General features: G+C 42.9%; 1 protein-coding gene across 12 annotated transcripts in view; it reads left to right on the top strand.

Annotated features, from left to right (window-relative positions):
* AKAP13 (A-kinase anchoring protein 13) overlaps window positions 1-12,799 on the top strand; it is a 1,236,163-nt gene that overhangs the window by 1,036,803 nt on the left and 186,561 nt on the right. For all 12 annotated transcript variants that reach the window (XM_085644487.1, XM_085644486.1, XM_085644483.1 and 9 more), the window contains one exon: window positions 11,857-12,003. In XM_085644487.1, the coding sequence (XP_085500613.1) occupies window positions 11,857-12,003 (147 nt within the window). The remainder of the gene's footprint in view (window positions 1-11,856; window positions 12,004-12,799) is intronic.

Below are 12,799 nucleotides of genomic sequence, written 5' to 3'. Positions count from 1 at the left end.
GCCCAAAAAACTGACTCCGTTGTGGCTTCATCATCCGTCGCGCCGGACAAGAACAGCATGCAAATAAATTCCCTGGACAGACAGAAAAATCTGCGCCACCTCCGCCTGTTATATGCAGGTATCTAGCGCACAAACTTAAATAGGCGCTACAATAGATCTCTATGAGACTCTTTGACCAGATTCACAGAAAAGCTCCCTAGGGAAGATAGACAGGACTTTAAAGAGATCCTGCAAGAAGGAGGTCTGGTTTTTAACCTAGTAATTAGTGCGGCGGCAGATGGTTCTGACCTTGCAGCGCACGGTTATTCCCATGGTATATGTGCCCGATGTTCATCATGGCTTTGTCTTACAGGTCTGAAGCCAGAAGCACAGTAACACATCCCAAATCTTCCTTTCACCAGTAATTCATTGTTTTGCTCCCACGCGGATGATGAGATGGCAAAAAATGAAAACAGGGTTGGATACACTCAAGGCCGTCAGCCTTGAAAAACGGGAGGACTTTCCCTGATGGTACAGGCCTTATGACAGACGTCCTTACCATCAGAGGGTTCAAACCCCTCACTGGGTCTAACAACAACAAGCCAGATCTCACTACCCCGCAGGTCAATGCATGGAAGAGGAGCTAATAGACAACAACCAGCTTCCTCCAAGACACCTGGAAAGCAATGAGGTGCTGCTTCCCCAGTCACTTTTACCCACTCAGGTGGGGGGAAGTATCAGCGAATATCTAAACGAGGGGGGCAACATCACCAGTTTCAACTAGGTGCTGAATACTTTAGAGAATGGGTACGCACTGCATTTCAAATTCCCACCTCGGCAAGTTCCACTATTAAAAACCTCTTGCTATTAGCAAATTCTTCTACAAAACAAAGTCTTGAATCTACTTCCAAAAGAGGCCATAGAGGTAGTTCTTTTCTATCAGAGAGAAGGGGGGAGTGTATTCTCTGTATTTCCTAGTACGAAAAAAAGGCTTCGACAGAGAATTCAGACCCATTCTGGACTTGTGCTTCCTAAGCAAATACATCAGAAAGGAGAAATTCAGAATGTTTTCTCTCTACCTGCTATATCCCCAGCTGTATCAGGGAGTAGATCTGGTGGATGTGTTCCATCGACCTTCAGGGTGCCTGCTTCCACATCCCATTTGCCAGGAAGCATCAGAGGTTGCTAAGGTTCAGAGTGGCATCCAAACATCACTGTACAAGGTGGTGCTGTTCAGCCTGAAATCAACTTGGCGCACATTCTCCAAGTGCATGGCCGTCATAGCAGCATTCTTATGAAGGAAAAGCATATTTGCCTAACCATACCTAGATGACTGTCTGGGAAAAACTCCTCTCCAGATCAAGCAAGGAAACATTATCATGTTTGTATCGAGACCCTCCAATCCTTAGGTCTCCAAGTCAATATCAAGAAATCCATCCGGATTCCAACTCAAAGACTGCAATAGCTAGGTGCGACCCTGGACACAAAAAAATCTCAAAACGGTGTGCTTCATAGTAGAGATTATTGCCAATTGCACGGAAATGTTCCAACCTCTTACACACACCTTAGCCAGACAGATGGCTTTGCTACATGGGTCAATGTCCTCATGCATATTCCTAGTCCACAATGCCAGACTTCACATGGGGCTTCTGTTTCAACAGATTCTGGAGGATCAATGGAACCAATACACAGACCATTGCAACAACAGTCCATGGTGGTCTCAATGGGAAAATCTACTCATCGGTGCCCTGTGTGACCAGGACACTCTGACGTGATCCCTCACAACAGATGTGTCTCTCCAGGGCTGTGGGCTCACATTGGCCCCTGCAGATACAGGGCCTGTGGTCCAATAAGGAGCAATTATACCAAATCAACATGCTAGAGCTGTCCATCTAGCCCACGATGTAAACAAGCAAGGGGGCACTCGCTCGCACCTAACCTTGGAAGCACAGGCCATTTGGAATTGGCTTATAGCGAGGAATCTGACGTTCTCTCTGATTCATCTGCCAGGAGTCCACAAGTAGACTCCCTCAGCTGAAACTTCGCAGAAACACATGACTGGGTTCTGCACGACAACGTCATGCAAGATATTTTTCGAAAATGGGAGTATCTGCAAATAGACCTGTTTGCAGATGAAGGCTCCAAAAAATGCCCGGACTTCACATCCAGATTCTACCAACCAGGAACAAAGGGGTGTGCCATTTTGATAAACTGTACACGTTTCCTCCCATTCCCCTAATACCAACAGTCATCAACAAGCTATACCAAACCGGGACCACAATGATCCTAATGGCTCCAGAACAACCTCAATAGTGGTGGTATCCGGATCAACTCTACCTGTCTGAAAGACCACACAGGAGGCTGCCATGGAGACCGGATCTCCTCTGCAAGCTCGGAGGGAAGATTTTCCACCCCAACCTTCTCTCGCTGAGCTTGACAGCATGTCTCAAATTCCTGCAGTATGGACATGTAGGCCTTTCGCAGGAGTGTATGGACATTCTTCGGGAGTCCAGGGGGCCCTCAACCAGACGATCTTATGCTTTTAAGTGAAAGAGATTCTACATGTGGTGTATTCAGAATGATTTTTTCCATTGTATTTCAGGGCAGGAGGATGTAATATTAGCTTACCTTCTCCATTTAGCAAATTCTGGCCTGCAATTCTCATCCATTAAGGTACATCTTGCAGCCATTACTGCTTACAAAAAGTCCCCTACATAAAGGTCATTCATCCAGATTTATGTAGTGAGATTTCTTAGAGGTATTAAAGAAGGTGTTCCCACCAGTATGATCTCCTTCTCCACCTTGGGAACTGATTGTGGTTCTTTCAAAGCTCATGGGGCCACCATTCGAGCCCATACATAAGGCAGCCCTACAACACCTTACCTGAAAAGCTGATTTTCTGGTAGCTATCACTTCGGCCTGCAGGGGGGGCGAGATTCAAGCTCTCTGTACCAAAGAGCCTTAACCAGTGTTCCATGCTAACAGGGTATTGAGAATTGACCAGAGTTTTCTTCCCAAAAGTAGTTTCTGATTTCCACATTAACTAGATGATTTCTCTCCCTACTTTCTTTCCTAACCCTACCACACCAGTAGAAAGAGTGTTACACTCCTTAGATCTCAAAAGAGATTTGAAATTATATTTGGAAAAGACCAAAACCATCAGACAATCTGACCATCTGTTTGTTAATTATGGTCCGATCAGAACAGGTCTCTCACCCCTTAAATAGTTCATCTCTAGATGGATAGTTTCTTGCATACTGTTCACTTATCAGTTAGCCAACAAACAGTTACTTGCTAGACTCAAAGCCCACTCTGCAAGGCGGCAACAGCAGCCCTACAAAGGAGTATCTCCATCTCATCTCTGGAATATGCAAAGCTGCTACATTGAGATTAGTGCATACTTTCACAAGGTATTACTGTCTAGATTCCGACACTAAGGCAGACACCCAAGTAGGGTAGGCCTCCTAAATAAACCCTTTTCAGTGATGATGACTACTGCTTTTATTTTTCGTGACTCGGCTGCAGGGGTGTGGGATGGACCTGCGATTCTATTCTAATAGTTATGACTATTGATGAAGATCTCTTGGAAAAGAAGGATTTTTTTCTAACCTGTAATCCTAGTTCTCTTCCAGAGTAATCCTTATTAAAGTCATAAGCATCCTGCACACCTCCCCGGATGAGGTTTGCATACAGCAGTTCATACAGGTCAATGTATTCTGTCGATTCATGTCACTGTAAAAAAGAACTGACCTAGCTGTCGCCTTAGGAGGTCCTGGATGTCTTAAAGGCATGGTGCCAGAATTCACATGTTATGCTTTTAATGCAGTCTATTAGCTAACAATGCCTTTCGCATTTCCTTGCAGTTTTCTCTTCAATAAAGGCTGCGTTTTTTTTAACCTTATGCTCTCTTTCTGCTCGAGCCTGGTGTGAAGTTTATTAACCCCTTCGCTGCCAGGCCTTTTCCCCCTCCTGTGCCACGCCCTTTTTTGTCTATTTGGGGTAGTGCGCACTGAGGCCCCTGTAACTTTTTGACCACATAAGGTATCCACGTCAAATTTGCGTCCTTTTCTTCCAACATCATGGGGATTCTGAAGATACTCGGGGTCTGTGGATTACCCCGGAGGGGTCACAGAAATGAGCCAAAATACAGCAAAATTTAGTTTTTTGGGGGGGAAATGGGAAAAACGGGCTGCAAATGAAAGCATCTGGGTTTTTCCCTGCAAATGTTATCAAAAAAGGGTTTGTGGGGCTGAAATCACCATTTTCCCAGCTTTTAGGGGATACCAGACTTTTGTCGGAAACCCAACATTTTGTACACAGTTTTGGCATTTTTCTGGGACATAGCCTATTTTTGCTATTTTTTGTGCTTTCAACCTCCTTCCAGTTAATGGTAGAAATGGGTACAAAAGCAATCATGGATCCTGGAAAGCTATACATTTTAGAGAAGTAGACAAAATTCTGAATTCAGCAAGGGGTCATTTGTGTAGATCCATCAAGGTTTCTTTATAGAAACTAACAGTTAAATATATAGGATAAATTGAAAATTTGTTGAAAAAAAAAGGCTTTTTTGTCAACGTTTTCACCTGTAACTTCTTCTAATTATGACAGCTCTTTGAAAGCAATATACTGTTACATCCGCTGGACATTACTGGTTGTGGGGATATATAGGACTTGTAGGTTCACCAAGAACCCGACGAACCCAGAGCCAAAAACTGAGCAGCAACTTGCAATGGTTTTTTATTATGTATCGGTTATATAGTAATTATTCTGTAAAAATGTGTACATGGAAACATCAGTATGAAAGACACCTATGTATTTCTGAAATGGGAACAAAATATAGAGTTTAGAAACAGTAGATATTTGCACATTTCCGAAATTGGGAATACTCATACTAGCATGAGAATTATCAGTCATTTTTTAGAATGACTTCTTTTTTACACAATGTCTTTCATTTGGAAGGCAGAAATGCATCGAAAGTCAATAGGTAATAACAGTTCCTTTACAAATCTGAATTATCCTAAGTCTCCCGATAAAAATGGTACCTCAATTGTAGGGGTAGGCATAGTGCCCACGACAGGAAATGGCTCAAAACCCAACGTGAACACACCACATTTTCACAATGAAAAATTACCCTTTTTTAGCAAAGTGCCTAGCTGTAGTTTTTTAACCCTAGCTCTGCCGGCACCTAGGGATACCTAGCAAACCTATACATTTTTGAAAACTAGACACCGAGGGGAATCCAGGATGGGGTGACTTGACTGGCTCTCACCAGGTTCTGTTACCCAGAATCCCTTGCAAACCTAAAAAATTGCCCAAAAAAACACTTTTTCCCCACATTTCTCTTGTGGAAAGTTCTGGAATCTGCGTGGATCCACAAATTTCCACCCACCCCGCGTTTCCGAAAGTCTTCCGAGAAAAATGGTACCTCACTTGTGTGGGTCAGCCTAGTACCCCGACAGGAAACGGCGCAAAACGTAATGTGGACACACCTCAATTTCGTAGCGAAAAATGACCCTTTTTTGGCAAAGTGCCTAGCTGTAGTTTTTGAACCATAGTTCTGCCGGCACCTAGGGAAACCTATCAAACCTATACATTTTTGAAAACTAGACACCCAGGGGAATCCAGGATGGGGTACTTGACTGCCTCCCACCAGGTTCTGTTACCCAGAATCCCTTGCAAACCTAAAAAATTGCCAAAAAAACAAATTTTCCCCATATTTCTGTGGTGGAAAGTTCTGGAATCTACTTGGATCCACAAATTTCCACCCACCCAGTGTTCCCCAAAGTCTTTCTAGAAAAATGGTACCTCACTTGTGTGGGTCTGCCTAGTGCCCACGACAGGAAACGGCGCAAAACGCAAGGTGGACACACCTCAATTTCGCTGTGAAAAATGACCCTTTTTTGGCAAAGTGCCTAGCTGTAGTTTTTGAACCATAGCTCTGCCGGCCCCTAGGGAAACCTAGCAAACCTATACATTTTTGAAAACTAGACACCTAGGGGAATCCAGGATGGGGTGACTTGACTGCCTCCCACCAGGTTCTGCTACCCAGAATCCCTTGCAACCCTAAAAAAATTGCCCAAAAAAATACATTTTCCCCACATTTCTGTGGTGGAAAGTTCTGGAATCTGCGTGGATCCACAAATTTCCACCGACCCCGTGTTCCCCAAAGTCTTCGGAAAAAAATGGTACCTCACTTGTGTGGGTCGGCCTAGTGCCCGCGTCAGGAAACGGCGCAAAACGCATCGTGGACATACCTCAATTTTGCAGTGAAAAATGAACCTTTTTTGGCAAAGTTCCTAGCTGTAGTTTTTGAACCCTAGCTCTGCCGGCACCTAGGGAAACCTACCAAACCCACACATTTCTGAAAACTAGACACCCGGGGGATTCCAGGGAGGTATGGCTTGCGTGGATCACCCAACGTTTCCTTACCCAGAATGCCCTGCAAACCTCAAATTTAGCTGAAAAAATCACCTTTTTCACACATTTTTAGTGTGGGAAAGTTGTGGCATCACTGGGCTGACACAAATTTCCTACCACCCAGCGTTCCCCCGGGTCTCCCGATAAAAACGGTGCCTCACTCGTGTGGGAGGCCCAAGTACCCGCGACAGGCAAGGGCCCAAAACCTATTGAGGCGACATGAAAATTGCCTACCTCAATACGACCTGGTTTTGCAAGGGGGGCACTTGGATTTTTGGCCCGGTGCTCGGCGGCCACCTAGGAAATCCTACCAAACCCACACATTTCTGAACACTAGACACCCGGGGGATTCCAGGGAGGTAAGGCTAGCGTGGATCCCCCAATGTTTCCTTACCCAGAATGCCCTACAAACCTCAAATTTAGCTGAAAAAAATCACCTTTTTCACACATTTTTGTGTGGGAAAGTTGTGGCATCACCGGGCTGATACAAATTTCCTACCACCCAGCGTGCCCCCGGGTCTCCCGATAAAAACGGTGCCTCCCTCGTGTGGGAGGCCCAAGTACCCGCGACAGGCAAGGGCCCAAAACATATTGAGGCGCACTACGTTTAGGACCCTTGCCTGTTGAGGCGCACTACGTTTTGTTCCCCACTGGTGAGGCCAATCACGTGAACATAGAAGAGTTCCTCTTTTTGTACTTTCTAATCTTTTCCGTTTTCGTAAGGCACTCACTTGCAATAAAGTACAACCATTTTCCTTTTCAGTAATTCACAATGTCATCCTTTCCACCAGTTAAAGAAGCCACTAATCTCTCTTTTCGATGACTCAGTGAGCGCTGTGCTTTCTTGCACATTTTATTGCAATTTTCTCGCTCCTTTCATTGAACCGAGTCGAATCACTGGCTGGCAGTAAAATGTAAATATTTCCGCATTTCCTGTCAGACTGTAAATCAGTATGGCCACTCGTGTTATTTGAAAGGTGGCTTTACTTAACTAGTACTCTTTTACAAATAACGTACTACAACGCTCACCTTATTCTCTTTGTTTTCTTTGCTGTTGGAATGTTATTTGGAACAAATGCAAGCATGCAAATCTTCATGTCCTTAGAACCCCTGTTTGACAAATGTCAATTGCAGAGCCCGGCTCCGTTCGTTACTCTTTGTAGAATGTTGGGGCTTTGTGCAAAGGTCAAGTTCCCGCCAAGGGTAGCCCTTCAGCTCCCAGCACCGAACAAATGCTTCTACTCTCTTCCCCTCTGTCCACGGGTCTTCCAATGCAGTTAACGGTGGCTTGCCAGTTTTCACGTCGCTCTTGTTTTGTGATTTCCTGGTGTGCGCATGACCGCCGGTGGTGCAGGATTGAGCCATACCACGAACGCCTCTTAATTTCAGAACATTTTTCCCCACATAAGGAGAAGGCCTGTGGGGAACATTTATAAAGTGTGAAACAGCCATTTTTACTCCAATGTTGACAAAGGCTGTAGATTCTGTCAAAACGCGTTCCTGTTTCTTTTATTTGATACAAAAAGCTGTCTGCAAATAAATGAAAGGTCACTACAGAATCAAGTGCAGGCCTTCTCCTTGTGTGGGGAAAACTGTTCTGATATATGTGTGTGTGTATATATATATATAGAGATATATATAGAGAGATATATATATATTTAATATGTGCTCCGGGGTACCCACATGTAGGTGGGAATATTCTAATGCTTATGACTGATGAGGATTCCCCTGGAAGAGAACTAGGATTACAGGTAAGTAACCAATCCCTTTCTGGAAGTGCTTCTAGAGCCTGCTGCATTAGGTGCCAATCCCAAATTGCTCTTGGCCTCATTTCCCCTAGCACTCGTAGCTTTGCCTTGAGTCAAATAAAAATGTTCAAAGTCCACGCATTCTGAGGCATGATCCTAGCATAATAATTTGCATTGTTACCTCCACCCTAAAGGATCGACAAAGAATCCATATATCACAACCTTGTTTAGATCATCAGTTCAATATAATAAAGTAAGGGATGGATAACTTGGTTTTTAGCTTGGTCACCCATTAAAACAGCTCTGTCTTGTTAATTTATTCCTTGTGCATTTGAATGAGCCTGGGAAATGTATCTGGATTTGTCTCTGCTGGTACACTAATGAACTAAAAGAAAAATACTATGCTTACTCTTTCACACCAGTAGGCTTAGCTGGGGCCAGAACCTGGCTGGCCAGATCTTATACTGAGCTTGTTTCTTCAGCTGAACTGTCTGTCTTAGCATTCTTTTCTTATGTGACTTGGAGATTAGTTTAGCCCCATGCTGATTTCAGTGATTCTAATTCCTTCTCAACCATTCCATGCCAAGATCCTTCTATGGACCCTGGATTAATCCCCCTGAATCAGCTCCTAGCGCTTGATATATTCGCTAAGACCGAAACCTTCAGCAGGTCCTTCATTCCCACATGGCACAACTAACTGTGCCCTCATCTGTACTCGTATCATGATTTCCTCTAAATTCAGAATGAGCCTGTTAGTGTTTTGAATACAATTGTAAGGAAAGAATTGGGTAGCACTATTCTTGAAACAAAACGAATTATTTCCCATTGTCATGACGTTGTTCATGCAAATATTTTCAGCACAAGTGACAAGTTTGAAATTTGGTTCATCACTATCTTTGTCCCGTCACCTTTAAGTTATTTTCGATGATTAAACCGGAAATTGTAGGAAAACTATTTTTTCCATGCCTCCATTCTTCCAGATCCTAATTATCTGTTATGTAATTGGTTGTTAGGCAAAGTAGATATTTTTTGCCTAAGACCTGTAGGTTGGGGCCAACAATGTTTTTTAGCAGAATAAATATCATGTTTCAATATAGAGCCTGTTAGAAATTGGGTCCCTGTTTGACTGCGGTATAAGCCCAGGTCAAGCAGTAACCACAATACAAGTCGGGGTACGGCACAAGCACACCCAAAATTGACCTATGCTCACCCTTTAGTAGCAGTCAGGCCTAACTCCTAACTTTAGAGGAAATGTGTAATGTATTTGTGCAACACTTCAAACATTAAAACTGTGGAAACGCCACACAAAAAGATTGCACATCAGGTTATAGTAAAATAAGACCAAAACGACAAAAATCCAATAAGCAAAACCTGAGTTATGAATTGAAAAAATAAATAAACTGTAAAGTAGTGCTTAGAAGCATAAACCACCAACCGGGGATATCTAGTCGCACTGGACTCTGTCAAACCCAAAAGATCAGGCCAACTACGATTGAGTGTGGGTCTCATACAGACCGAGGTCAGTCCCACTGAAGACCTTTTGTGATAAGAGTCATGTTCCTCGAGAGAAGTTTTCTGGGAGCAAGGAGAGCATCGCTGATGGTGGACGGCATGGCACGAAGAGCAGGCTGGTGTTTGGGATGGGTGGGCTAGAGCCTTGCGGTGGCGATCCACGCCGGCGGACGATATTTGCTATTCAAAGAGACTAACTTGCGACAACTCTCACTGATTCTCTGTGCAAGTGCCGCGGATCCGAATCAAACTAGCTCGTTTGCGAAAAACGCTAAAACATGACTTCAAGAGCTCAAGATGCATACCAAGGGCACAGGGACCTGAGAGGCGCGTCTTGGGTTTTAGGAACTCATTGAAGACGGGTCCAGGAGCTATGGGGAGCCTGTTATGTCCCTGTGGTGCAGATCAGGAGGCCTGCAGACTAGCCCATTCCTTCTGGGTTCCTGGGTTCAAGATGAGATCCAGATCAAGTTCTTCATCTCCAGGCAAGTGGGCAGCCGGTCAGCACAGCGAGACATCTGCTTCTTCAGAGTAAAAGTGCAGCAGAGTGGCAGTCTTTTCAGAAGAACAGCAGTCCTTCTTACTGGCAGAGTACCCACAGGTCCATAGGTGTACTTAAGTGGCAGAGTCTGAGGTCTACCCAGTTCGCCTTTGAAGTGAAGGAAACTTAAAAGATATGCCTTTGATGTGCACAGAGTCAATGCCCTGCCTGCTGTCTCCAGAGCCTCTGCAGGGAGTTATGTAGCACTTTGTGTGTGTTCAGGAGACCAACTATTCAGGTATAAGTGAGGCTATGCCCTGCTCCTTCCTCCCTTCCTGCCAGGTTGGCCCATCAGGTCACACCTAATCTCTCATTGTGTGCGGCTGTCCAGGAAGAATACACAAAACCCAACTGTCACTCACCCCAGACATTTGATCAGAGACAGGCAGCAGATACTGAGTGGTATTTTCTGAATTGCAATCAAATTCGGACTTACCAAAACGATGTGATTTTAAATTGTAATTCAAGAGACATTAAGCTTGGACCATTTATAACTTCCCATTCGGAAATAACGTAGAAAATGTAATGAGGTATTCACAATGTTATCCCATGGGAGATATACGCCTTGCAGTAGTGAAAAACTAATCTAAGAGTTTTTCACTACCTGGACATTTAATACCTGGACATGTAAAACTTAAAAGTATACGTCCTACTTTTTCAATACACTGCAACCTACCCTTTGGCCGTCCAGGGCCTACCTTAGGGATGACGTATATAAATTATAAAAGATGTGTTAGGCCTGGCAAGATTTTTTACTTCAAAACACACCAGATTATGGACGGAATGTTGCACATTGGCAAAACATTCACCCCCAGTCACAGATCTGGGTTTAACCCATCCAAAATTTTTTACTTGTCTGATCGACACAGCAGTTTAAAACTTCACGCACAAGCCCTGCAGTGGCAGGCCTAAAACCTGTTTAAAGGGATTCTTAATTGGGTGGCAGAGCCAGTGCTGTAGGCCCACCAGTAGCATTTAATTTACAGGCCCTGGGCACTTGCGGTGGACTTTACTAGGGACTTATAAGTAAAGTAAATATGCCAATTGTGGATAAGCCAATTTTACCATGTTTTAGGGAAAGAGCACAAACACTTTAGCACTTTTCAGCAGTAGTAAAGTCAACAAAAACAAGAGGTATGAAGTCAAAATGTCTGGGGAAACCACACCAACGATGACAGGTCTAACTGTACCCATACGTATGGTCCTTAAATCCGATAGCCATATTGATGCAGATCATGGTTTTCTGAAGGTAAAAAAAAAAGACTACAATTGAAAACAAAAGTCTGAATACATGTGATTAAACCTTGTTAATTTTTTGTCATGTCTTATTTTTCAATTGATAGTTATTGCTTTTTTCCCCATTGACACGGACAGTTGTTTTTGGGTAAAATGGCTAAAAAACCACAATGACAAATTCTCAGGCAAGTAAAAAAAAAAAGTGCAGATACCTTGATTGTTCTCCTGCCTTGGTCATTCTCCAAAACAACAATAGAGAGAACTAGATTAGGTATGAATTGTTTTAGACTTTGCACCTCTGTCCCTAAACTCACAGATCTGTTTTGGTTTCCACATATATGCACTACTTATACAAGTGGTTTTTTACAACTAAAATAAAATAATTTAAGTATTTCTGCTTTGGGGAATGCCATTTATTTTCAGGAACAGATATGAATGAAGGTCAGCTCATGGGTGATTTTGAAATAGACTCGAAACAGCTTGAAGCAGAATCCTGGAGCCAGGTTGTAGACAGCAAGTTCCTCCGACAGCAAAAGAAGGATGTTGTCAAACGGCAAGATGTTATTTACGGTATGAAAGCAAGAAATTAATTGATTGTCCACTCCTGTCAAAACATTTGTTTAATATGCTGATGTTCAACTTGGCGAATACCTCTTATTACCTAGCTAAAAGAATGTACACTGTGTTAACATATGAATACTCAATGCAGTTATTTTACTTTAAATTGTTTATGAAATCTAAAAGTGGTATCTTAAAGCTGTCTCACTACAAAATGCCAATAACAATTATTCAGCATTTTGAAAAGTAAGAGAACTATAGACCTGAATCTGATCTTTGCTTTTTCGCACAATGATCAGCATTTGTATCTTAGTTTTGCTTTTGATGTTTAATGAAACTGAGCCAAATGTAAACTGCATGTATTACTTTTTGTACACTTGAAATTACACAAGCCTCTAGATTTTCCTCTAAATCTGCTGCTGATCGAAGTACCTTACTGATGATTTCAGAAATTTTCATCTTTAAACCACAGTTGGAGTCCACACTTGTTCAGTAGTTGTGGTTGGAGCTTTTGTGAACCTTTTTGGCATGTTCAATTGATATCCTCGCACTACTTAAGAGTAACAAAAGTTGTCTGGTCAGAAACTTCCCTTTTACATTTCTGAATTAAGCTTTTATGCTACTTAGTGTGTCCTTTTCACTGTGAGATGCTCAATAATTATGATCTAGCCCTCTTGCACATGCTAGAGTATAATAGATACGTTGTTTTATGTGGTCGCCTTCATAATTTAGGATTTTAAATAGTGATCTTGCTTAGCGTTCTTTGTTTTATTATGTGCCTCCAAAATGTTAACATTTTTAAAAATGT

This window comes from Triturus cristatus, chromosome 3_1, assembly GCF_964204655.1.
Source record: "Triturus cristatus chromosome 3_1, aTriCri1.1, whole genome shotgun sequence".
Classification (NCBI taxonomy): domain Eukaryota; kingdom Metazoa; phylum Chordata; class Amphibia; order Caudata; family Salamandridae; genus Triturus; species Triturus cristatus.
Note: the sequence above shows the minus strand (reverse complement) of the source record. Positions and strands in the feature narration are given on the sequence as shown.